Here is a 26,768-nt window from a genome sequence, read left to right as displayed (position 1 = left end):
CCCTTCCCCCTTCCCCCTCCCCCCAACAACTGGGAGAATTTACTTTTTGCCATCCCCTCAAAATGCCAATACTCAAATGTCACTCTCCTAAAATTTCACTCCCAAATACCATCCGGACCCACATGTCAGTATCTTTTCCCATTCAAACAAAAGTAATGTGGGACCGGGTAATATGTGAGGCTGATATGTAGGGCCGGGTGATATTTTGGAATGAAATTTTGGGAGCACTAACATTTTGAGAGGATGGTAAAAAAATAAATTCATCCCCCAAACAACCAGCCTAGCCACCAGCCTCTCAGACCCAGTAGGCCGAGTGCACAGCCAGGAGCCAATGAGAGAGGCGCAACGCTGTAACCGCGCGCGCAAGGCCAAGGCGAGGTCGCGACTCGCGAGGAGAGGGCGCACGGCGCACGAGCACCGATTACCGTAGCACGGACGGCCGACGCGACCACCGATTGATGCCGTCGTCGCCGCGTTCGCATTAGGCGTATTACTATACATATATTCCCCGTGTCTCTGTGGCAAACCGAGGTTAGGGCATTAGGTATTTCTTGTTCTCGTTCTTGCCTTATTTATTCTAAGAAATTTAGGTTAGCAACTTATGAATCTAGATTTTTTTTCCTTGCATGATTTTCCTACTCCAAAAATTAGGTTAGGATTTTCTTACTTGCATTACTTTCCCACTCTGAAAGTTAGGCTAGAATTTTTCATGGCTATTGTTGTATAATTTACTCTGTAATTTCACTATTTTAGGTGTTACAATATTACCTTAAAAAAACATATATATCGGGTGCTATAAAAAAAAGAAAGAAAACAATAAGACCAGTTAATCGATTAGCAAAAGGTACTATACATATATTCTTTTCAGCTCCAAATTACTTATATTGTATCTTGCAAATGGCTTGATTTATTATTTACCAGGTTAGAAATATTTATTTGTGTCACTATATAGTATATGTACTTTATAGAGTATATATTTAATTTAGAAAAAATAGCCTTATCTCGTTAGGGGCTTATAGTATACCAAGTTTGTCTAGGGCCATCGAAATTGTTGACACGGCCTTGAGTATTGAATGTAACATTTTATAGTATAATAAATCTGGATAAACTTCTATTATTAAAAAACGTCCTTTTTAATATTAGATTGGTTTATTGTAGGACGAAGGGAGCATCTTATGAAAAGCAACGTACCTGAATGAGCGGTACTTGTTTGTTTCTTTTTTATCAGGTTGCTGGAGAGCATCCACATGGCGTAGGAGATGAAAACAAAAATGATTACTGACAACAACACTAGGGCTGAGTTCGTCTCCGTGGGTTGAGAATTCATTCCCTCCGCACCTATTAACACGTGATTAATTAAGTATTAGCTAATTTTTTTTAAAATGGATCAAATATGATTTTTGTAAGCAACTTTCGTGTAGAAACTTTTAAAAAGAAATATACCATTTAGCAGTTTGAAAAGCGTATGCGCGGAACATGAGTGAGGGGTTGGGAACACTTAACAAAGAACACAGCCTAGGTCTAGCTGCATCACACCTTCTCCACCACAAGAAAAATAGTGATCTGCTCATAGTGATATATGTATGGTACAGATTGTGACGATAGAGGAGAATCCTTTCCTTCTTACATGGTACATCTTGTCACACCTGTTGCCGGGCACATGTTCTCCCTGTTGCAGCACCTACGTGTAGTTTAGCTGCATCTCTTCTTCCGGTTCTACGTACCCTTAGGCTGTAAAAAAATGGCCGGCGGCGACCAGCGCGGGGATTCGCCGTCGTCGCACGAGCTGAGCGGCCGGCTGGAAGGCATCCTAGCCGACGGTGAGGCGCCGTGGGCTCGTCGGGCTTGCAAGGCGGCCGCGTTGGAGGTCAGGCTGCTCGCGCCGATCGCGGCGCCGGCCATCGTGGTGTACGTGCTCAACAACGTGCTCTCCATCTCGACGCAGATCTTCTGCGGCCACCTCGGCAACCTCGAGCTCGCTGCTTCGTCGCTCGGCAACAATGGTATCCAGATCTTCGCCTACGGCCTCATGGTATGTATCCTTTGCCGGCCCATCGATCGACACCTCTCTGCTGTGTGCGTGCATGAGAGGTTCCGTAGCTTACTTTCCTCCTCTCTCTCATCGTCAACGACGTCGTCTCAACCATTTCTAACCATTAGAATTATTAGAGGTATAAAGCAACAACCTCAGATACAAATCAAAACTCCCATATTCGCACTAGAGAGATTTCTACAGGTAAAGTCGACTTTTAAATATCGAACTTTGCAAGAAATTCATTTTTCACCCTAATTAAACTATAAAAGTCAGTAGTTGTTGTTTTTAAAACCAGACAAAGAGCATCCTAAACAATATTTTACGGTGGTTTTGATTGATATGTATAAACTTAAATTATTTAAGTTTCTTGGTTGTGGATCAAATTAAAAAACATTTACATAAGTAAAATTTGCATAATAAGAGTATGAACCGGAAAACCACTTCTATTTCAAATAAAACGAATATACAAGGTTGCGAAGTGTTATCTGTCGGTTTAAAAGTTAGAGCGGAAAAAACAAGTTTTGTAGGTTAGGAAAAAATAAACTCGGAGTCAAGGGCAAAATAGACTTGACCCAGTTTTTATGTTTTAATCTAACTTATTAATAAGAGGCCATATGGTGACAGTAAAACATGTCGCATGTGGTGTCCCATATGAATAGTTATTTCATACGATACTTACCTTGTTACATGATCTTTAACATTATGACTAGAAAAATACCCGTACGTTGCAACGGGTGAAGGCTATTTAGTCTTATTACTATTGTTATATTGTTATATAGTTTAGTTAGGGTGAAAATAATTGTGGAAATTCTCTTGGATTTTTTTTTAGAAAATCATGAGTTGTAATTAAGAGTTCGATTTTTATCCCAAGTTAGCATGTGAGTTTTTTTAAAAAAATTTTCAAAAGCGTTTCAAGTTAGCATGCGAGTTTTTCTAAAGAGATTTCTTATAAGACGTCTTTTTATTTACAAAGGCGAACGAACTTAAAAACAAACTCAAACACAGATATATATTTTTAAAAGCAAACGAACTTAAAAACCGACTCAAACACGAATGATTACCAAAGTATCGGCAAAAACATCTTGAATTTTTATAATAGTAGAGATATGATGTTTACATTTTTTTTTTCGTGTGTTGGGTGCACAAAACTCTGATTCTGATATCCGAAAAACCAGACACAGATACAGGATTTTTTAGGTGGGTATTCATAACATAAATTAGAAAAAAATTTAGTGGTGCTAGTAACAAACACTACTACATAAACACTTTTTTCCATGCGGTCAACACGTATTTTTGTAGGCGGGTGCTCTGCCCGCCTACCCCTAAGTGTCTACGCAAACCGGAATTTTTTTCATTCGGGCAGTGCACTCGCATGCCAAAAATGATTTTTCGCGGCCGATCGGTTAAGCCGACCATATGCGAAAAGAAAAAATCACTAAAAAAATATAAATTCCTAAGATAAAAAAGCTAGCCAGATTCGCCATTATCCCGTCACCGCACCACGAAACCCGTCACCACCATCCAAAATCCGCTAGGTCCACTCGGGCCAGGGCCCCGCCACCGCCACCATGGTCGCTGCAAGCAAGCTATGGTCGTAGATGTCATCGCCATCGCCACTTGATCCAGAGCAGCATGGGTTGTGGCCTACTGATCCACCGCCACCCATTGCCGCCACTGTTGGATCCGCCCCAGCTGGATCCACGTACGGCTGAGATATCCAATGTCTCTTGCCACTTCTGGATCCACCTCGGGCAAGCCCACGTTTGACGAATCTAGTCCGTCGTCATGGTCACCCTCTGCCCCGCCTCTCCCCACTCCTTCGGCGACAGTGCCGGATCTGAAGCTTGTCAGCTTCTTTGCTCCCACACATGTGCCTGCCGTCCGTTAGGAGAGAAGTCAAGGAAGAGAAGAAGGAGAGGCGGCGGGACCTGCGTAGTCTGAGGCTGAGTTTGCCACCGCCCGAGCAGAAGAGGTCGGACTAGATCCAGGAGGAAGAGAGAGGAGCAGAAGTGGGAGATGACAGGAGAAGTATGAGAAGTGGGAGAGGAGGGAGAAAAATGAGTGGAGAGAGAGGAGGTTGTGGAAAAAAAGAGTGGAAAGAGAGAGGAGAGAAAAAGAGCAGGGCACGAAGGGCATGCGGTGGAGAAAACCCTGTCCACGAAAATGAGTTTTCAGAAGTGGGGCTTAATCAAATAGCATCCAAATCTTTTTGCATGTGGGCGTTTTTTTAGTCCGCCTATAACAAAATAAGGGGGTGCAATCTCAAATTGTCTTTTTTAGTGAAAGATATTGAAAGCTACGTTGAAAATATAAGGAAGAGACGAAAATCAGTTGAGAAACATGTCCAACGTTGGGATCATGTACTTTAGTGTGAGAGCCAACAGATCAAAACACATTTAATTAATTGAGTGTACTCCATTCACTACTGTATGAAAATAATATTTGGGCATTCCCTATTTCCTTTGGATATATAGCCATATTGATCGTTGGTTCGTCCACCCCTCCGAACAACTGATGACCTACCATGGGACTAACAATAAGATGAAAAATCGAAACTACAGGATCCATTGATGATTGGAGTTTGGTATTGATGTGATTGTAAATTATAGTGCATGCATGACGAGGTCAAGCAGATAGGTCATTTACACCGAGACAAAAGCATTGTGTCACCAAAACCGACTAGATGTGCGTGTGTTTTCTTGGGATACGGATGCATGAAAGGAACTTCAATCAAACTATGACTGCATTAGGTGGATCAGTGGATGACAAGTTGCCAATTATATGCTAAAAAGCCAGTAGCATATTTGGAGACATCTCATCCAAGTTTAGCAGCAGATCGATGCGTTGTTCGTTGCAATTAGATTTCACTTTATAAGTGAAGCTGGTGTCAGTACATGAATTAATGCAGAGGCTGCTTGCAACAAAAGACCATCACATTGCAAGTTTTTTCCAACACAGTGGATGTGGAAAAAATAGCACTATTCGATCACTTAACAATTTGCACTACTAGCTGCTAATAGCTGCTTCATGTGTTCGGGGAGAATTTTGAATTCAAACAATTACACTCATTCGTATGGTCTAGTTTAAATTTTAATATTTTGCTCACATTTTGAATTATTGCACAATTATTGGATATTATGCGATATCTTGTTAGTATTATCAATAAAAATATACAGAATATGGCTCCTTATCTCTCTGTTTGTCATTCATATTTTTTTCTCCTTTTGTCTGACTTTCCGGTTGCTCTGTTTGTTTTTATCTTTTCTCTTTGTTCTTTATCTCTTTTCTGCTGGAAAGATATAGAACACCCTCTTTTGATTGGATTGGTGAGATTCATTTCTCTGATTTTGTTTGCTTGTTAATCTAACAGCCATTATTATGATGTGGCTCATTCTCGTTTAATGTTAGGATTGGCTTTTCAATTGTTATGATTTTCAGACATTTTCTTATGGTTTTCGGTTTTTTTTCCCGGAGCTTCAACCTTTTTGTAGTTTTCCTCCTCTTCCTAATATGCTTTTTTTAATTCTAATAATCATTTTTTTCTCCCTTTTTCCAACTTTTCATGGGTACTATTTTCTTGACATATTCCCATATTTTATATTTATTTTCATGACCACATGAGATGGATAAACTTAGGTTGTGTTGTGAGTAGGCCTTGAGCCCGGTGAGGTGGGTAACGAGAGCTAAAGAGATTGGAATAAGTACATTTTGACACATTTAACTGGTGACTTGAATCTGATTCATATCACTCAACCACAAAACCAGACATGACGACTCCCCAAACAATTAAAATGTCTAAACTGACTCCTTCGGCGGTTTTGGAGGGAGGTTTCACTGACATGGCATTCAGGTGACAGTCCAGTTATCAATAAATTAAAAAAAATAATGTGGGGCTCACTTGTCATGCGAACAATGGTGAGCTCTCACGCCCGCTCACTTGGTCGAGGCCGACCTCGACGCTATTCGCCTCCACGCCACACGCACAAGCACATGCGTCGCGCCTCCTGCCTCGACGTGGACTCCCCACACGCCTCGCTCCTCCTCACCGCCGTTTCCATTCTCGTCGCAAAGGAAGCCTCCCACCATGCCACCCTCCTCCCACCCGACTCCACCCACTCCCACTCCTAGGGCTCGCCCCCCTCTCCCTTCGCCACCGCTACAAATCCCTCTCCAAATCCCTCCACTCCAGCCCAGCCTCATTTTCCCCTGCCATCTCCTCCGCCATCAAGGAGGCACTCCGGCGCACCACCGACGCGTATATGCCACACTCGCCGAGCAAGCCACTGCCCCCATCCTACGCACCTTCTAGATGCCCTATGCTGGCAGCCGCCTCCTTAATGAATTTTTGCTGATTCTGGCCTACGTCGAATTCCACATCATGTGCCCCTCCTATCGTTGCACCTTACATGCCTCTGAAGTGTCCCCTCCACCGGAGGCTAAGGCAGAGATGGAGGCAAACTCGCCGCCAGCTAAGAAGAAACCCACCTCAAGGACACATCGCCGCCTCGACTGCGGTCAGCACATAATTTGCGGCCTATCCGCGGTCACACCCACGGTCTCACTTCTATATCTCTTCTCCCATCCATCCTCCCTCCTCCCGCACCACACCGTCGGCTCGCCACCCACTGCCACGCCGCATCCCCGCTCAGCCGGCCACTCCGCCGCTAGCACCAGCACGGAAGGGGTAGGGGAGAGAGTTTGGTATAGAGTGGGGATGACAAGTGGGTCCCACTTGTTTTATTAATTTATTTGATGACCGGGCTGCCATGTGGACGCCATGTTAGCGAAACCGCCATCCAAAACCGTCGAGGAAGTCAGTTTAGACGGTTTTAATAGTTTGGGGAGTCATCATATTTGGTTTTGCGGTTGAGAGATACGAATTAGATTCAATTACTAGTTAAGGGAGTCATAGTGAACTTAATCTAAAGATATTTCAGCATTTTGGGGCCTAGAATTCAAGGGCTGAACGATACAACGTGGCACTTTCCGTGTTACAGCCCAATACACTGTTGTAAGGTTTCGACGCCTGGACGAAAAGCCGAGCAACACCAAAAAGCACTTGTGCCCTTGTTTTGTACTACCTCCATATTTTAATGTATGGCGCCGTTGACTTTTTGTCCGACGTTTGACCATTTGTCTTATTAAAAAAATTATTTAATTATCATTTATTTTATTATGACTTGATTCGTCATCAAATATTCTTTAAGCATGACATAAATATTTTCATATTTATACAAAAATTTTGAATAAAACGAATAGTCAAACGTTGATCGAAAAGTCAACGGTGTCATACATTAAAATACGGAGGGAGTGTTGGGATACGCGTAGGCTACGATAGCATAAATCAAAATTTTCTATCGCGTAAATCAGGAACCATGCAAGTATTAGATCATAGATCGTTACCACTCGACGCGCTGTGCAGTGGAAGAAGACGCTGAGAAGTCGAAGGAACTCTCGCGAAGTAGCGCGCGTCGATGTAGAGGAAGTAGTCGATCGCACCGGCTCGACCTTCTCCTCCTTGTGCGTTCTCCTCGCCGTACTCCCACGCCGATCAGCACCGCAAACTAGCGGCGCCTCTACCGGTATCCACATGTACAGGGACGAAATGCCACGCGCAGATGTGCTAGCACTCGCGCGTGGCTAGGGTTTTGCTCGGGGAGGGAAGTGACGGCTAGGGTTTCTCACGTGATGCAATACCTCCGCCGGTCACACCCTCACGAATATATAGGATCCATCACTCGGGCCTCCAAGGCTCGTAGGACTCCTATTCGGATCCCGATCCGAAGTAAGCTCATATTGGATCTCCATCCAATCCCCTTATTCCGGCCCATTAAGCGTGCGGCCCATTAGACCGGATATAGAGGGTATTGGGGTACGCTGGTACGAGGATCTACGTAATACGACATCGAGCAAGCAAAAAACAGAGATTATACTGGTTCAGGCCCCTTGATAGGTAATAGCTCTAATCCAGTTGATATGGGATTATATGATGGAAACCACAAATTACAAAGGGAATAGTGGAACTCGACGATACCGACGAGATCGTAGTTGAGTTGATTCGACTAGATCACCCGGCGACTTGACTCCTGTAGGCTCCGGCTTCGTAGGCTGTGGTGGATGTGTTGGCGGTAAGATTTTCTGCCTTAGGTCCTCCCGGGGGGTCCCTTTTATACCGCAGGTCAGCTGGTCTCCAAGTAGGACTCGGAGACATCGGACTCGGTATGATACAATGACGACCCAGTTCTATCCGAGTATGACTCTTTCCATCTGTAGACTCCATGATGGACTTCCTTAACTTATGCTAAGAACGTCCGTATATGCGCAAGCATACCATATCGATATGTGACGTATATTGAAGGGTAGAGGGTATACCTTACCCGTAACCCTGACAGTAGCCCCCGACTTCTGCTTAAATGAACTCGTGAGACTGATCGCAACTTCTGATGTTGTCGTCGTTCTCGATGTGAAGACCAAGGGAGAAGGGGTGATCGACAACGTCGGGTGAAGCTCAACGGTCATGAGTGAATTTAAACTGAAGTCCGAAAAACTGTCGCACGTAACGGACCCCGAAATTTCCGGCGGCCATCTCTCTCCTTTCCTTGGAATTCGCACCATCGGAAGTACGTCTATTTAAGGGAGTTTTGGGGATCCCATTTGAAGTCCGCCTGTTGAAAACATTCTCCAGCTTCCAAGCGTCCCTTGTCTTCTTCGCTCCCGCAAAAAACCCTAGCTAGCTCATCTCTATCCTTTCTCCGGTGATCCCCGACGGTGATGGATCTCGACAAGTCAACCTCCACCAGTGCGTCGCTGAAGAAACTGCAGGAGGATGGCGCCCTTCCCGGTCGCGGGACCGCGGAGAGAGAAGTAGGAGGTACTGAACCCCAGCTTGTCCTGGGTCACATGGTTGCGATCGAGGACTTTATTCTCTGTGGTTTTCTTCCTCCGCCTTCTAAATTTCTTCTCTTGGTCTTGAATTTCTATGGTCTTTCCTTGCTCCATTTAACCCCAATTCCATCGCCTTCCTGAGTATCTTTTCGCATCTTTGTGAGGCCTACATTAGGGTAGAGCCGTTTCTTGACCTTTTCCGCTTTTACTATGAGTTGCGCTGGATGGAACCCAAAAAGGTGTCCGGGTGTGTTGGTTTCCGACTTCGGGATACATCCCCTTCCAGTGCCCCTCATCTCGCAGCAAATGGCGGGGGAGGTGGTTCTATCTTCAGATAGAGGATTCGGATCCGGTCTTCGTTGTTCCTGAGGAGCAACCAGACAAGATTCCATCCTGGACCACCAAACCCGCCTTGACCCCATCCCTCCAATCTTTCATCGATATCATTGATGACCTCCGAGAACGGGGGTTGTTGGGGTATGAAGTCGCTGCCAACTTCATTGGTAGGCGGATCCAGCCGCTTCAAGCTCGAGCCCATCCAGCCTTCGATTATTCTGGGCCGGAGGACACGACCCGGGTTTCTCCTCGGGGTATTTTCCTTTTTAGTTAAATTGACTCCCTTATGCGCGTGTTCTTCCCGACTTATCGGATTCTGGTCTCGATCTACAAGCTTGGACAACGCAACCGTGGAGCGCCGCGTCGGCCAAATGATGATCAGTGACCCGACAACAGCGATCAACGTCCCCATCCCCCTTTGCGAGAAAGGGGCAGCCGAGCGCGATGCTGCCATCAATGTAAGTGTACTCAGCGGTCTTTTTGCATTTTTCTTCCGGGATCGCATTATGACTTCATGAAGCATAGGCTCTCCCTCTGACTGATATCATCGGGCCGCTCGTGGACCATCAGGTGGCGGCGTCGCTGAAGGAGAAAGTCGCCTAGGAGTCGTCTGACACTATTGCTGCCGCTGCCACAACGAGTGGCGGCAACGTTCCGAAAAAGGGGAGGAAATTCTCCTCTGTGGTCGGACATCGTCGGAAGACACCCACCCCCTCGGTAATTTCTCCTGTTCTTTCATTACGTAGTCGGAAAACTTGCACCTCACATCGCATCGGTTGTACTCTAGGCCTCGGACGCGTCTCCCCCGCCTCCGTGACGGCAGCGACTAGTGACGCTTGGCGAGAAGTAAGTGGATGATTTTGAGATCTTGTCACTTCGTCAAACTGTTGCAGCCTGTCTCAGTTGCAGCTTTTCGCAGGGCGGCGCGGGGGAAGGCAGCACAAGACGGGTCTGGAGGGACCTCCAGCGCGTCTCCTGTCGTGTCCTCAACGGATGTCGTGGTCGCGCCCAAAAGCCGCGAGGCAACACCTAGTGGCCCAGCCAGCGATCTTGCAGCTGGTCGGGGTCCGCCAGCTGTCGTTCTCACCTGGGAGGCGCTCCAGGTCGAGATGGGGCGCCTCCTCGAGGCTAGTGCTCGTGGCATTGGTCGCGAGATTGCAGAGGCAAGGGCGGCGGCAGCGTCGTCGGCGAATGAGCGCGCCGACCGGCTGGCGCGCGACTTAGCGGAGGTTCGTGAGGTCCTCTAGAAGATGCGGGAGCTGGTGGCTGGCAATGAGCGACAACAGCAGGGGCTCGAGCACCGTATGTCGGAGCTCGAGAACCACTTGTCGGAGATCCGCGGCTCCCTGCGGGTCACCTACACCGGCCTGCACCAGCTCGCCGGGGAGTGCGGCGTCAAGGCCACCATCCCGGTGAACCCCGACGAGTTCTCGTTGACGTCTTCACTTGCAGAACTGGAGGCGGCGATGGAGGCGATCCCCTCCAAGCACGCGGCCAGGGTCGGAGAGGAGACGTCCAACGGGATCTATACCGGGGCGTGCCATGTCCTTGCATGTGTGAGGCTGGTGCATCCTGAACTCGATCTGCGGAAGATCTTGGATCAGGGGGCAGCCAGCGATGTGCACAAGGATGTGATGGAGGAGGTCGGCGACCTGGGGGAGTCCGTCCTCCCTCTTTTTGAAGAGTAGGGTCTTAGCTCTCTTGTACTTTTTGGCCATGCTTTGTAAAACTTTTATTGGTTCTGACCGCCTTTGTGTGTGCAGTCATCGCCTTAGCGTTTTCAGCATTTTGATCTTGAGTATTTTGTTGTCGTTTGTAGAAATGTTGATGTCGAGGATGTCCAGCAGCGTGGGCAGCCTGAGTTGCCGGTGGTCGTTCCGTCACTTGCGTTCGAGCCACATGTGCCGGAGGGCGATGTAGCTCAAAATTCGCCCATCGAAACGAGCATGGCAACGACTCCCTTAGGTTGGTTGTCTTTGCTATCATTTCCTCTATGCTTTCGTCTGGGTCGACTTGATTTGTTGTATACTCGGAAGAGAAGAGCAACTTAACTTCATTGTTTCCATGCTGCGTAGACCTCGAGAGCGCGCTCGCTGACCAGGATCGTCGCATCCAGTATTGGAGGACGAAGTTTGAGGTCGCGGAACTCGAGAGGACTATGCTGGAAGTGAAGAAGGACCAGGCCGTAGAGACACTCTGAGGTCGTGAGGTGTGGTTCAACTTGTATCTGAAGAGTTGCTGCACGTCCATATCCAGAGTCTGTAGAGAGCTCCGAGTACCCTGTGGGGATCCCGAGTAATCGGCGGCCGGATATATCTCGTGGCTGAACGGCACCTGCACCCAGCTTGAAGGCATCGGTCAATGCATCGATGAAGCCTTGAAGCAAGAGTGTCGTCGGTCGAGCTGATATGCCGGGGGGCATGTGTTGGCTTGTATACGAGATCATCGTCCGCAGGTGCACCCCGAGTTCCTCCGCGAAGGGTTTTCTCGTTCTCGGAGAACTCCTGTGGAGATAGATGGCCTGGTGAAGTCGATGGTGCCGCTGGCGGAGAAGGTCTTCCAGTCGATGGACTGGCGTTGGCCGTCCTGGTAGTCTCCGTGTCCTGTGACAAATGTCTTAGGGAAAAAGCGTAATATACTTTTGGATTTTGATGGAATTGTAAGAAGGTCTTGTGAAATAGAAAAGAAATCTATCTAACTAAGCTTTCTTACTCTGGATGTAGCGTGTATGAGTGTCTTCTCACTTCGCGACTTCGATCAGTCGTTTGAGGTATACACTCTCCTTAGCCCCCAGCCTTGTCATCGGAGAATTCTTCTCGGAAGATAAGGCTCTTGGACCTTTGACCTGCCTCAGTTGAACAAGCACTGATCCTAGCCCCTAGCCATGAAGTTGGAAATTTTATTTCCGATTACACGGCTTAGTTAATACACACGGCAAGAACTCTTACACGACCAGATCTTACATGGTCTTTCGTTTCTACAGGATCCGACAAGGCCTTATCGGCTCTGGGCGTCCCCAGCCGAAGTTCCCTTAGGTTCCTCGGAGGCCTTGTCAAGACGGTGTAAAGGGACATTAGGATAGGTTTCAACGCTAGGTGTCATTTGGGTAAGGGATCATCAGGAAGGAACGCTTTGATTGTGGTCTGGACCTGAAAATAGGCTTTATTGAAGCTGTAAGATGTCTTTCAAGTATGGATACTATTGACTTATAGATAGAATTTACGTAATTGATCAATGTTCCAGGAATTTGACAACTCGCGACCATCGCCGTCTGCAATTTTGAATGCGCCTAGCCGCAGAACTTGTGTGATCGTGTACGGTCCTTCCCATTTGGGTGAGAGCTTGTTTCTCCCTGCTTAGCTTTTGTCACATCCTGATTTTCGTTTCAGGATTTATAAATTATTTAATAAATTATTATTAGAGTTTATATTAAATGTTCATTAATTTACAAGTGAAGTTAAATGTGGGAAATAAAATTTCCTAAATATAAAGCATGGCTGAATTTAAGTTTTATTAAATTCTTCATGGTTAATTATACTCTCTGAAATTTTCTCGGATTTTTCGGAGCTCAACTCATAATTTTAATAATACAAAGAGCAGTTCAGCAATTATTTGAACAATAAATTAATCATTAAATGATCTGATTATAATCTTGTTAAGTACTTTGAGTGTCCAATTAGTTTCAGGATTTCTCTTGAAATTATTTGAGCATTGGAAGTATTTTTAACAATTCAAAGATCATTTTGGTGATTGATTTATTTGGAAAAGTAATAAAAATCCTCCTCCTCAGCTTGGGCCCTTTTCGGCCCATTCCTTCATCCCTTCTCTCTGTTCCTCAGCCCATCCTAAAGTCTAATTCTCCTCCCTATCGCTACAGTGCTTCTCCTACCTCCAGCCAGCCGTCCAGAGGCCGTGTTCATCCCGATACCGGCGCCAATCTCCACCAAATCCAGCGCATCCGTTGATCCCCTTCCAAAATTGATTGTAAAAACGATTTCTCTCTATCTCCTCTACCTAATCCCGAAGAAACCCCCATCAAATTCGTTATCTATCTAACGAATTTTGGCCGTTTTTATTCGGGTGAACTCGGATAAATCCTAACTTCCTTCATCAAATTCATATGTTCCTGAGCCGATCTCCTCCACCTTTTCCTATAAATAGCATTCCCTCGGCCTCCTCTTCTGTTTCCCTCTGTTTCCCGAAGTTTTCCCTAACCCTAGCCGCCTCCCCACGCTCGTCTTCTCTCTCCGCCGCCGGCAGCCGCTCCAGCCGCCGTTTGTCGTCGCCTCGGCCGTCGCCCTCCTGTGCCGCCACCTCTCTCGGCTCCGCAAGGTCAAGAGCAAGCCCGGCCGCCGTTCCCCTTGCGCCGAAACCTCGCCGGAAGTCAATCTCGCCATGAACCAGTGGGTTGCCGTCATGTTCCGATCTCCAGCCGCGCAGTTCGTCGTCGTCTATGGTCGCCTTCGGTCGCCGTCGCTTCCATTGGATTCGCAGCTTCGAGGAGAAGCCCGGCCACCCCTCCATTGCCGCTGCTCATCGCCGGAAAGCCGCTGCCGTCGTCAACCAGTACCTTGCCGCTGTTCGGAGTTTGTCGCCGGCCGTCTTCCATCGTCGTTCGTCGTCGTGCCACCCCTCAGTGAGTTCCCCGCGTCGTGCTCATCGCGTTGGCACCCTCCGTTCTCGCCGCCGTGACCTAGATCGCCGGTGACCGTGATGTCCCGAGAGGCCGGTGATGACGTCATCGATGATGTCATAAAACCCTTTTCCCTTCTAAAAATAAATCTTAAAATCAGTTTAATCTTGTAAATTTCATAACTAATTCATATGAACTCGGAATGATGCCGTTCAAGTCTCTGGATTCATCTAAAATCATGATCTACATGTTTGTTTACTTTTTATGTACTATTTATTTGGTTTTTATTAGTCTTTTTCTCCGTTTTGCGTGTTAGCTTGTCGTTTCCGTCATTGCGAAGGTTTGTGAGTGCGTCGGAAGTGTTCAAGAAGATTAATTGAAGACCGATTATTGCAAGGCAAGTCACACAGATACTAAACACAAATCCTTTGAGCATGTTGATCCTATATTTAAATTCTCTATTTATTTCAACTGTTCATTTATTTTCGAATGTCACCGGGTGGTGTGAACCTATTCCTTTGTTATGGCCAATTTGCATTGATTACTTTATTCCTTGATACCTTGGGTAACAAATTGATTAGCTTGAACCTTATATATTGGTTTGGTTCAGCTAAAAGCTATATATATATATATATATATAATTGCTTAGCCATGCTTAGAAACATTAGCTCATTAATGGGATGAATCATACTACATTATTATTTATGATTATATTTAATGGTAGCTCACGATGGTTAATCGTGTTATGATAATTAATTGATAATTAAAACTTGTCAATGGTGGGTTGTGAGCACATGATTTTGAAGGTCGTGTTCATGACAATTAAGAACCGGTTCGCGAGCTACTGTTGTGAGACATTAACTGTACCAACCACAAGCCAGCGTGGGCAACGACTTTACCTTTTGTATAGCATGATTCATTGCGGGGCACCAGACTGAGAAGCGGCGAGAAGTCCGTGGGGGTCACTGGGGAGTCCATGCCTCTGGTTATATTTATAGAGGGGGTGATTATGATCCAGGAATGGTGCACTGTGGTGAGTTGTGTTGTCACAGCCTCTATTCGGGTACTTTCCAGTATCGCGACGCATGGTAGACATGATGTTGAGGCTGTGTCTTGTGGGTATAGTGGTACACCTCTGGCCAGAGTAAAACTATTCGAATAGCCGTGCCTGCGGTCATGGGCGGGTTGAGCAATGTTTTTCGTGATTAGTCTCACACCTCTCACAATAATTATTGATGCTATAACTGGTAATAATTTGTTTAGCTCCTGGTTTGGAGTTAGATCTGTACAGCCGGGTATGGTTGTTCAGGATGGTTGGGCCTGTGCAGCATTGGGGTGCTGTGCAGTGTTGGTTAAAATTGATGATTAATTACTCTACTGTTTTACTACTCTTAAATGTTTGCTAAATGCTGCTTTTGCAAATGAGCCTATATTATGCCATCATTTGGTATCCTAGTGCACTTGCATATTTGCTGTGTGGCTTGTTGAGTATGTCATATGCTCATTCTTGCAATAATCAATCAACCTCAGTTGAAGAAAAAGGATCCAGAAGGAGAAGACGTTTAGCTTATACCCCAGTTGAGCTGCCTATGGGAGTAGAGCTGAAGCCATCGCTAGACCGTTAATTCCGCTGCTGTTTTTTTCTTCTGTAAGTATGTAACGTTATTATTATGATGGATTTGCATATTAAATTGTCAGTTTGTGTACCTCGGCTGATTCCTGGATGAGGATTTTATGCACAAATAAGTTCGGAAATTACTAGTGAATTTCCGGACGTGACAGCTTTGAACCCGTCGAAGGACGTAGTCGCCGATCGAAAGCATGCGTGCTCGGATGCGCTTCTCGTGGTAACGGCGAAGGGCCTGTTGGTAGCTGGCTGCTCGAACGGCAACTCGTTCGCGATGTTCCTCGAGTAGATTTACATCGTCATTACGGTGCTCCTCCAGATCCTCATCGGAATACTTCTGTACTCGTGTACTTTGATGTCGTAGCTCGGTGGGGAGCATGGCTTCTAAGCCGTACACGAGGAAGAAGGGTGTCTCCTTGTTGGACGTTGTCGGTGTGGTACGCATAGCCCATAGTACTGATGGAAGTTCTTCGACCCACTTCTTGTCATGTGACATGAGCCTATCGTAGACGCGGGTTTTAATTCCTTGTAGTACTATGCCGTTTGCCCTCTCGACTTGTCCATTGCTCTGAGGGTGAGAGACCGAGGTGAAGCAGATCTTGACTCCCAGCCTGATACAGTAATCCTGGAAATCGGCACTGATGAACTGGGAGCCATTGTCCGTTATGATACGGTGGGGCAATCCGAATCTGCAGAATATCCCTTTGATGAATTTGATGGCGTTGTCGGCTTTGATTTCCCCCGTGGGTGTCACTTCAATCCACTTAGTGAATTTGTCGATCGCTACGAATAGGAACCTGTAGCCGCCCTGTCCTCGTGGGAATGCCCCGAGTATATCTAGCCCCCAGCACGAGGACGGCCAAGTGAGAGGGATAGTCTGGAGTGCTTGCGCTGGTAACCTTGTGTGTTTACTGTGAAATTGACAGGCTTCACACCGCTGGACCATGTCGCAGGCGTCTTTGAGGGCGGTTGGCCAGAAGAACCCTTGTCGAAAAGCTTTTCCGACTAATGTACGACCGGCGGCGTGTGACCCACAGATCCCTTCATGTATGTCGAGGAGGAGGTGTCTGCCGTCGTCGGACGAGACGCATTTTAAGAGTACCCCGTTTGGTGCCTTCTTGTATAGATCGTTGCCGATCATACAGTAGACTTTTGCTTTACAGGATATTTTCTTGGCTTCTGCGTCGTCCTCGGGCAACTCTTCGCTGCCTATGAATTTAATGAGTGGGGTGCGCCAGTCGTTTGAGGTCTCGATGTTGGCAACGGCGCGTTCTGCCTCTGTAGCCCCCGAGCTGATGTTGGGGGCTACCGGGCTATCTTCGTCGCTTGCCTCTTTCATTGATGGTCTGGTCAGGACGTCCAGAAGGGTACCCGGTTCAAGTGGCTCTCGTCTGGATGCACGCCGTGCTAGATCGTCCGGTTCGATGTTGTCTTTGCGGTATACATGTCGGACCTCGATCCCATCGAACCTTTTATCCAGCTTACTGACTTCTGCGAGATACTTGGATAACTCGGGGCTAGAGCACTTGTAATCTTTATGCACCTGGTTCGCGACTAGTTCGGAATCCCCTTTCATGATTAGTCGCCTAACTCCGAGTGCAGCTGCAGCTCTTATCCTGGCGAGTAGTCCTTCGTACTCGGCTGTGTTATTGGTCGCCCTGAAGTTGAGGTGAATTGCATGCTTGAATTGATCTCCCGAAGGTGATGTCAGGATGAATCCTGCCCCTGATCCTTGGCTGTTGAGCGTGCTGTCGAACGCCATTGTCCACGTTTCTTTGTCGAATTGGTTGTCTGACCTGTTATCAGGCATAGTCCAATCGGCTACGAAATCGGCAAGTACCTGGGACTTGATGGCTGTTCGTGGCACAAAGCGGACATCAAATTGGCTTAGCTCGACTATCCATTTCGTGATGCGGCCGACAACGTCTTTATTTCTCACTACTTCACCGAGAGGGAAGGAGGATACAACTGTGGCCCTGTGGGCTTGGAGGTAGTGGCGTAGCTTTCTTGATGTCATGATTACTGCGTAAAGCAGTTTTTGGATCTGTGGATATCTCGTCTTTGCATCGTGGAGAGCTTCGCTGACGTAGTAGACTGGTCGTTGCACCTTCTCTCTCTCAACAACAATAACAGTGCTAACGGAATATGGCGTGGCGGCAATATAGAGAAATAATTCTTCATTACGTTGGGGGGCAACAAGTACAGGAGGATTTGATAGGAAGCGCTTGAGTGCAATGAATGCCTCTTCAGCTTCCTGTGTCCATACAAATTTGTCCTGCTTCTTTAGCAGGGCGAAGAAAGGTTGTCCTCGCTCTCCCATCCTAGCGACGAACCTGCTTAGTGCCGCCACGCATCCGGTTAACTTCTGTACTTCCTTGAGTCTTGTAGGCGACTTCATGTTCTCGATTGCCTTGATCTTCTCGGGATTTGCTTCTATTCCTCTTCCAGAGATGAGGAAACCGAGCAGCTTGCCCGATGGTACTCCAAATGTGCACTTCTCTGGATTGAGCATGAGGCGATATCGTCGGAGGTTGTTGAACGTTTCCCACAGATCGTCAATCAATGAGTCGCTTGTCTTTGTCTTGACAACAATGTCATCGACGTAGACCTCGACATTGTTTCCGAATTGGTTGCTAAGTGCACCTTGGACCGTGCGCTGGAAAGTGTTTCCTACGGTTATTAGTCCGAACGGCATCTTAACGTAGCAAAATACCCCGAACGGCGTGATGAATGCTGTCTTCTCCTCATCCTCTTTCGCCATGCTGATTTGGTGGTAGCCGGAGTAAGCGTCAAGAAAGCTTAACAACTCACAACCGGCTGTTGAATCCACCAGTTGGTCTATTCGAGGAAGAGGGAAATGATCCTTGGGACATGCCTTGTTGAGGTCGGTGAAATCGACGCACATTCTCCATTTCCCGTTGGACTTCCGCACCACCATGACTGGGTTGGCTAGCCACTCTGGATGGAGTACCTCTCTGATGAAACCGGCTTTGAGAAGCTTGTCGATTTTTTCTCGTATGGCTTGTTTTCGATCTGGTGCAAATCTCCGCAGTTTTTGCTTTACTGGCTTGGCATCAGGTCGCACCATGAGTTTGTGCTCAATCACCTCCCTAAGTACCCCCGGCATGTCGGACGGCTGCCAAGCGAACACGTCAGCATTGTCGCGGAGGAAGGTGATGAGCGCGATTTCCTATTTCTCGCATAGTGATGCCCTGATCTTGACGGTCTTGTCGGGGTTAGCACTGGAGAGTGGAACGATCTTGATTGCGCCGTCCGGTTTCGTCGTCTTGTTTGTTTTGCTCACTTTCTTGGGTGGCTCAGCTGTGGCGGGTGGGCTCGGCGTGTCCTCGACCATGTCGAGGCTCCGCTTGTCGCATTGCACTGCCAGCTTAGCATTCCCTTGAATAGTGATTGTTCCCTTCGGTCCCAGCATCTTGAGCATTTGATACGCGTAGTGAGATGCGGCCATGAACTTCGCGAGTGCAGTTCTCCCAATGATGGCATTGTATGCTGTATCGAATTCAGCGACATCAAAGGTGATTTTTCCCATTTGGAAGTTATTTGCTTGGCCGAATGTCACAGGCAACGTAATTTTGCCCAATGGTTTGGACGATGACTGAGGAGTGATTCTATGGAAGGGTTGATCGGTGGGTGTCAATTCGCTTCGTGGGATCCCCATCGCGTCCAAGGCGCTGGCGAAGAGAAGGTTCATTGAGCTACCGCCGTCGATCAGAACTCGTGCGACCTTGATATTCCGAATAGTGGGTTCGACCACGATCGGATATCACCCTGGGATGACAGCAGTCTTGGGGTGGTCTTCTTCCGAGAATTCTATCTTCTGTTCGGACCACTTCATCTTGGGCGTAGCCCCTGCCACATCGAACAGACCTCACGTTCCACCTTCTTGTATTCTCGCTTTGAGGAGTATGCCGTGGAACCTCCGAAGATGTACGAGACATGGAGATCGGAGTCTGGATATGCTGAGTCTGATTCCTGAGTAACCGCCTCAGCGTCCTTCTTGACCACACGTACTCGCTTGCCTTTTTCCAATGCCATGTGTTTTGCGAGCGACTTTTTAAAAACGAGGCAATCTTCTAGAGAGTGTCTGTCTGACTTGTGTATAGGGCACCATATTTTCTTCGCGTCGCTGCCTTGTGGGTCTGGGCGCTTGGGGGAATCTGTGTATTCTGTTGCGAGAACTTCTGTTTGAGCTTTCCTTTTCCCACTTTTGCGATTTTTCTTCTTGCTTGATTCAGGTGCGTCCTTGGCTGGTTTCTTCTCTCCTCCGGTCTTCGGTTTGTCATTCTTGCATCTCAGTGCGTCGTCCGCATGAGTGCATCGATCGACAATTTCGAACAATCTTCGAGTAGTCGTGACGCGCCTCATTGCCAACTCCTGAGTAGTATAGCGATCTTTGACACCAGACTTGAAGGTGCGAATTACAGAAGCATCGATGATTTCGGGGATTGTATTTCTGCTCTCGTTAAAGCGCCGAACATAATCCCTCAAGGATTCACCCGGGTTCTGTGTCAACGCATGTAGGTCGTCTTCGATCACGTGGCGCTTATAAGTTCCTTGGAAGTTGGCAACGAACTGCTGCCACAGGTCTGCCCACGAAGTAATCGAGTAGGAGGGAGATGCATCAGCCATGAACGTGCAGAGCCTTTCAATGCCGTTGGCAAGTAATTTGCCAATGCATTGTCGTCCGCTCCGGCAGCATAGAGTACCGTGGAGTAAACCTGAAGGAATTCTTCTGGGTCGGTGCTCCAATCGTATTTCTCTATTGCTCCGGGCCAGAATCTTTCAGGCCATCGGACATCTCGAAGTGAACGACCAAAAGCTCTACACCCAGCGCTGGGGGCGGTGGGTTGTCGGCGATCGTACGCCCTTCGCGGATGTCTATCAGATGATGAGGATGAGGAAGATGATGACGTTGACGATGGGTCACTTGGTTCCGGTGTGTGGTTACGAGGACGTCAGCCGGGTTCTCAAGAACCTTGTCGTCGTCGCCCATTATTGTCTCAGCGCCGATCTCCATCATCATCGTCATCATGGCGACGTCCTCGACCTGTATCGCCCGGCGCCCGTCGTTCACGATCATCGTGATCGCGCGGTTGTGGCGGTTATCATGGTCTCGGTCTTCGCTTGAACGGCCTCCTCGATCTTTGTTATCGCGACGTCGTGAAGAGATACGATGACGAGAACAGTTCTCGTTGTCGCGTGTGCGTCGCGCCTCTCGGCGGCCATTCAGGTGATCGCGGAGATCGCCGGTGCTGCGAGGTGGAGGGGTGGCTCGATGAGGCGATTCCCGCTGTTCAGGGTTTTCACCATTAGCATCGCTAGTTGGTGGCTGTTCCGGGTGTGCTGCAGCAGCGGCCTCTTCGAACGTGTTGCTGAGGTTGGTCACCGATTCCCATAACCGCTCTGACCATCGCGCGAGATCGTCGTTCAGAACGGGATCATAGGGGGTTTCCCTCAGTATTGCGTTGACGGCTCTGATGTGCTGGGCCGGTGTAGTCACTTGATTCTCTGCTCCGCATTGGTGTACGCTGACGTGCCGACATCGTCGATAGCCAATACCTCGCGCGGCGTACTCGTTGTCGATGAACCATAGTCTTCGAGCAGGTGCAAGACTGATGGTTCGTGGGGATCGATGTCGATTACCCCAACAAATCGATCTGAAATTGGCGTCGCTCCTTGTTCCTTGTCCTCATCCCTGAGGGGGACGCGTGACTGCTGGACCTTAGGAGGTGGCATCTTCATGGCGCTGAGAAAGACCTTGCAGCTCGAGAGGTCGTGATTCTTTGTCCTGTGAATAGGACAATAGACATCACGAGTTGGAGAAGTACGCTGATTTCCACGCTCTTTGCAGGCACGAATTTCAGCATGGACATTGAGAAAAACCCAGCAGGCTTGCAAGGTGTGTTTTCTGGTTTTGTGGATAGGAAACCAGGACCTTGTCACCTCGGAAGTCATCCTCGTCGGCTCGTGATTCTTGTCGGAAAGACAAGACTTGGCCGCACTAGGATCCTTCTCGGGCTCGGATGTCGTCGACGTTCCGATCTCCGCTTCGGCGGGAGGATCCTTCGACATGGAGTCGTCCTGGGTTGTAGCCACTGCATTCTCGTTTCCGGCCATTGGAGGACCAGCTAAGATCGGCACCGTGGTGTAAACCGGGTAGACGATTTCACCGACTTGAGTCCACACCAGCGTTGTTGAAGTGGGAACTCTTTGGTTGAAGTTGGTGTTGACGCTGTTGTCGACGAAGTTAGATGTCATAGTAGTAGAACCTTGAGCACCAAGTGCCCCTACCTAGCGCGCCACTGTCGACGGGGGATACCCGTAGACCGGATATAGAGGGTATTGGGGTACGCTGGTACGAGGATCTACGTAATACGACATCGAGCAAGCAAAAAACAGAGATTATACTGGTTCAGGCCCCTTGATAGGTAATAGCTCTAATCCAGTTGATATGGGATTATATGATGGAAACCACAAATTACAAAGGGAATAGTGGAACTCGACGATACCGACGAGATCGTAGTCGAGTTGATTCGACTAGATCACCCGGCGACTAGACTCCTGTAGGCTCCGGCTTCGTAGGCTGTGGTGGATGTGTTGGCGGTAAGATTTTCTGCCTTAGGTCCTCTCGGGGGGTCCCTTTTATACCGCAGGTCAGCTGGTCTCCAAGTAGGACTCGGAAATATCGGACTCGGTACGATATAATGACGACCCAGTTCTATCCGAGTAGGACTCTTTCCATCTGTAGACTCCATGATGGACTTCCTTAACTTATGCTGAGAACGTCCGTATACGCGCAAGCATACCATATCGATATGTGACGTATACCGAAGGGTAGAGGGTATACCTTACCCGTAACCCTGACAGAGGGGCCTAGAGATATCTCTCCATAGGAGGGGCAAATCCCATCTTGATTATTTATATCCCACTACATGTTTCATAGCATACCCGAAAACTACTTTTATAGCTACCCATTTACGGAGTAGCGTTTAGTAGACCCTAAGTAAGCTACTACACATGTTGAGAACCATGATAATCTCAGATCTAAGGATTCAACACCAACACTAAATGAGATCACTGATGACACAACACATATGGCTCTTGCAATGTCTCATGTTGGGTCTATCCAACAACATGTTCACCAACATGTGTTCACATTATTAATTTGGTATCTCTATACCATGATCCATGAGATCTGATCATCAATTAATACATGTGCTGATCATATAAACATATTTGTTCCACATATGATATTTGATCAGGGATCCTTTAGAAATAGTAACAAACAATATAAAGAGTCTCATGAAATAATCACATATTCATTATCCAATAAGGAGTTATCTATTTCAAGAAACAATGTTGGATAAATATGTAAACAAAGTATGTGATACAATCATCTCTACGATTGCCACTAGGTCATATCACTAAGAGGGAGTAGTACCTTTGGTCCATCAAACGTTGTATAACATGACAAATTAAACGTAACGTGACTGGCATGGCACATGCAGCTGGGCATGGGGAGTGCGGTGGAGACGCTGTGCGGGCAAGCGTACGGCGCGCACAAGTACGACATGCTCGGCGTCTACATGCAGCGATCCACCGTGCTGCTGATGGCCACCGGCGTCCCGCTCGCCGTCATCTACGCCTTCTCCCGCCCCATCCTCGTCCTCCTCGGCGAGTCCCCGGAGATCGCCAGCGCCGCCGCTGTCTTCGTCTACGGCCTCGTCCCTCAGATCTTCGCCTACGCCGCCAACTTCCCGATCCAGAAGTTCCTGCAGGCGCAGAGCATCGTGGCTCCCAGCGCCTACATCTCCGCGGCCACGCTGGTGCTCCACCTAGTGGTGGGTTGGCTGGTGGTGTACCGGCTCGGCATGGGCCTCCTGGGCGCGTCGCTCGTGCTCAGCCTCAGCTGGTGGGTCATCGTCGCCGCGCAGTTCGTGTACATCGCCGCCAGCAAGCGGTGCCGGCGGACGTGGACGGGGTTCTCCTGGATGGCCTTCTCCGGCCTCCCCGAGTTCCTGAAGCTGTCCACGGCCTCCGCCGTGATGCTCTGCCTGGAGACCTGGTACTTCCAGATCCTCATCCTTCTCGCCGGCCTCCTCGGCGACCCTCAGCTCGCCCTCGACTCCCTCACTGTCTGGTGAGAGTAAACTTAATTAATTCTACTGTTGCATTAGTATAATTGTAGAGATGAGCAACCTGTTAAGTTGTTTGTATGCGCTGATTGTGATCGTTGCATGCATGTTTGCTTTCATGGACGTACAGCATGACGCTTGCTGGATGGGTGATGATGATATCCATCGGGTTCAACGCTGCAGCGAGGTGTGCTAGCTAGTGTGTGTTGTGTTTACTGGTGGTACTGATTACAGTTGAATTGAACTGAATATATACATGACGATGCAATGTAAATGATAATATATACAGTGTTCGTGTGGGGAACGAGCTGGGAGCGGGGCACCCGCGGGCGGCGGCGTTCTCGGTGGTGGTGGTGACGGCGGTGTCGTTCGTGATAACAGTGGTGATGGCGGTGGTGTTTCTCATCTTCCGCGACTACATCAGCTACATCTTCACGGAGGGGGAGACCGTTGCACGAGCCGTCTCCGACCTCTGCCCCTTCCTCGCCGCCACGCTCATTCTCAACGGCATCCAGCCCGTCCTCTCTGGTAATTAATTAAGCACATTATCATAGCTATAATTAGCTCACTCGATTATGATATCAATCCATATGTATGCTTAATGCTAGCTGTTGCAGATGTACCCGGTGCATGCATGAACTGAAAAATCTGATTTATCTCTGTCTGTGTATGTGGGCTATAAACAAACAAACTAGGTGTGGCTGTCGGGTGTGGATGGCAAAAGATTGTGGCGTACATCAATGTCGGGTGCTACTATTTTGTGGGTATTCCTCTCGGTTTTCTCCTCGGCTTCAAATTCCATCTCGGAGCAAAGGTACGTAGTTCGCCTTCTGATTATATAATGACCATCATGGTTGCTTTTTTTTTCTACTTTTTTTTTTAATAATGGATGAATCGCAAATGTTAATCTCCACTCTGTTCCGCCATAGGGGATATGGACTGGGATGCTCGGTGGCACCTGCATGCAGACGTTGATATTGTTCTGGATCACTTTCAGGACAGACTGGAACAAAGAGGTACTCTGAACACAATTAACAAACAAGAATGGATTTATATAAATGAAAATGATTCCTTAGTCGCGAGTAAATAGGTATACATTATAACATATGTCAAAAGTACGATCAATTTTAACACTAGTTATTTTGACAAGGAAATCAGTGCAGCCTACAATAAGATATAGTTGTACTGACCTTGTTACAATTTTTTAACACAACAAAAAAATTTTACATCCCTGACCTCTGCATGAATAAGGCATAAGGCCAACTAAACTTATTACAATAGTGAAATAGTTTAAAGTACCTGTCCTTGCTGATGTAAATTCCACCTAAAATAATTAATCTCATCAGTGAGATTTATAAACACCACTTTAATTTGGAAACCAATTCTAACCAACCAACCACTTGGATCATACTCCATCCGTTTCATATAAGTCAATTTAAATTTTTTTCCTAGTTAAACTTTTTTTAAAAAAACACCTAAAACACCAAATTAGTTTCATTGAATCTAATGTTATTGCATACATTTTAATAATATGTTTGTTTGTGTTATAAATGCTACTACGTTTTCTATAAACTTAGTCAAACTTCTTAAACTTGATTAAAAAAAGTTAAACTAACTTATAATATGAAACATTTAAAGACTTACTCCCAAATTATTGCAATTCAACTAAGTTAAACTAACTTATAATATGTAGTTGATATTACATCCGCAACATATATATTTTGAAAGAAATATAGTCTTCCAAATTATTTTCTTATGGATGATTTTACAGTTATTGTGAAAATACTAGAAGGCTCCTTTAAAATTTCGTACCTCTCAGTATTTAAGTGGATGTACCCAAATTTGCTGTAGCTCTTGGTACCATAAAATATCTCTTTTCTCTTTTGTTCAATCTGAATAAGCTAATAACATCAATTTTTTTCCGAACTAACCGTTTTTTGTGACTAGAGGAGTAGCATGTGAGAGACGGTGAGTTAGCGAATAGAAGTCCCATTATTAACATCTCCAATATCTAGTGATGTAGTCTGTGTGTGTGCAGGTGGAAGAAGCCAAGAAAAGACTGAATCAATGGGAGGACAAGAAGCAACCGCTTCTTGCAGGCACGGTTGACTACTGATTCGCATGACAAATGATGGGTAAAATGCGGATGCGCGCTTATGCATATATACCCAGCGCCCTGCTGGTGCCGAAATGCATGGGGCGCGAGTTCGTTAAAATGCTTGTTGGTGTCTGCACGTACGTACACCGTGTTTTTCCTTTCGTCCCTATATACCCATATATATGTTGAGCTTGAATTGCAATTAGAGATAACCTCGTTGACTGGTTGTTTTTTACAAGTTTTTCTCTTTTTCTTCTTGAACATATTTTTTCATCATGAGATGATGATGTTGTATGCATATGTTCTCTACTACCCATGACTGGTGAGAGTGCACGAGCAATGTAAATTTTCAATAAAATATATCACCGGGAACATATAATCAAATTTAAAAATTAGAAATAAAGGGAACCTAAATTTGACAAGAAAATAAAAACATAGTACTCATACTATTTAGAGCGTGCACGTGGAATCTACTTGACTAACTTAAAAATAAAAAAGTGACATTCAAGGGCAGATCTACCCATTAGGTAGGGTGGTGTCGAAACAAGATTTCGGCAATACTAAAAGGGGATGGCTATCAAGCTGAAAAAGTGGATGAGTTGAGAGACAAGGAATTTTATACAGGTTCAGGCCTTCTTAACAAGAAGTAATACCCTACTCCTGTCCGGGGATTGATCCGCCGAGTGTATTATTGATCGTATGATCTGGGAGCAAAATCGTGCCCCAAAAGGCACCCGGACCCCTCCTTATATAGGGGAGGAGTTCGTATTACAAAGTACAGCCCATATTTCCAACGGAATAGGTAGTTACAGATAAGATACAATCGTAACTGACTAAGATCCCGGGTATTTCCTTGACATACAAGTTTGGAATTTAACCCGAGTCCCTTTAAAGATATTCTATCTATACATGGCACCCCATACCTAGTCGGATATACATACCGTGTAGGTATGGGGTATCCATAATCTTCACAGTAGCCCCTGAGACCTTTACAGTCC

General features: G+C 46.9%; 1 protein-coding gene across 2 annotated transcripts in view; it reads left to right on the top strand.

The window, feature by feature from the left end:
* Positions 1–26,130, top strand: part of LOC127766190 (protein DETOXIFICATION 40-like) — a 64,338-nt gene extending 38,208 nt beyond the window's left edge. Inside the window, exons 1-7 of one of the 2 annotated variants that reach the window (XM_052291263.1) lie at positions 1,622–2,032; positions 23,046–23,677; positions 23,803–23,859; positions 23,962–24,200; positions 24,368–24,486; positions 24,602–24,688; positions 25,711–26,130. In XM_052291263.1, coding sequence (XP_052147223.1) covers positions 1,742–2,032; positions 23,046–23,677; positions 23,803–23,859; positions 23,962–24,200; positions 24,368–24,486; positions 24,602–24,688; positions 25,711–25,788 — 1,503 coding nt within the window. In that variant the 5' untranslated portion in view covers positions 1,622–1,741 and the 3' untranslated portion in view covers positions 25,789–26,130. Of the gene's footprint in view, positions 1–1,621; positions 2,033–23,045; positions 23,678–23,802; positions 23,860–23,961; positions 24,201–24,367; positions 24,487–24,601; positions 24,689–25,710 lie in introns of those variants that run through there. The other variant, XM_052291260.1, reaches the window with a different exon arrangement.
* Positions 26,131–26,768: the final 638 nt, after the last annotated feature.

The sequence above is a fragment of the Oryza glaberrima genome, chromosome 3, assembly GCF_000147395.1.
Source record: "Oryza glaberrima chromosome 3, OglaRS2, whole genome shotgun sequence".
Taxonomy (NCBI): Eukaryota; Viridiplantae; Streptophyta; class Magnoliopsida; order Poales; family Poaceae; genus Oryza; species Oryza glaberrima.
This window is presented reverse-complemented; position numbering and strand designations above follow the sequence as displayed.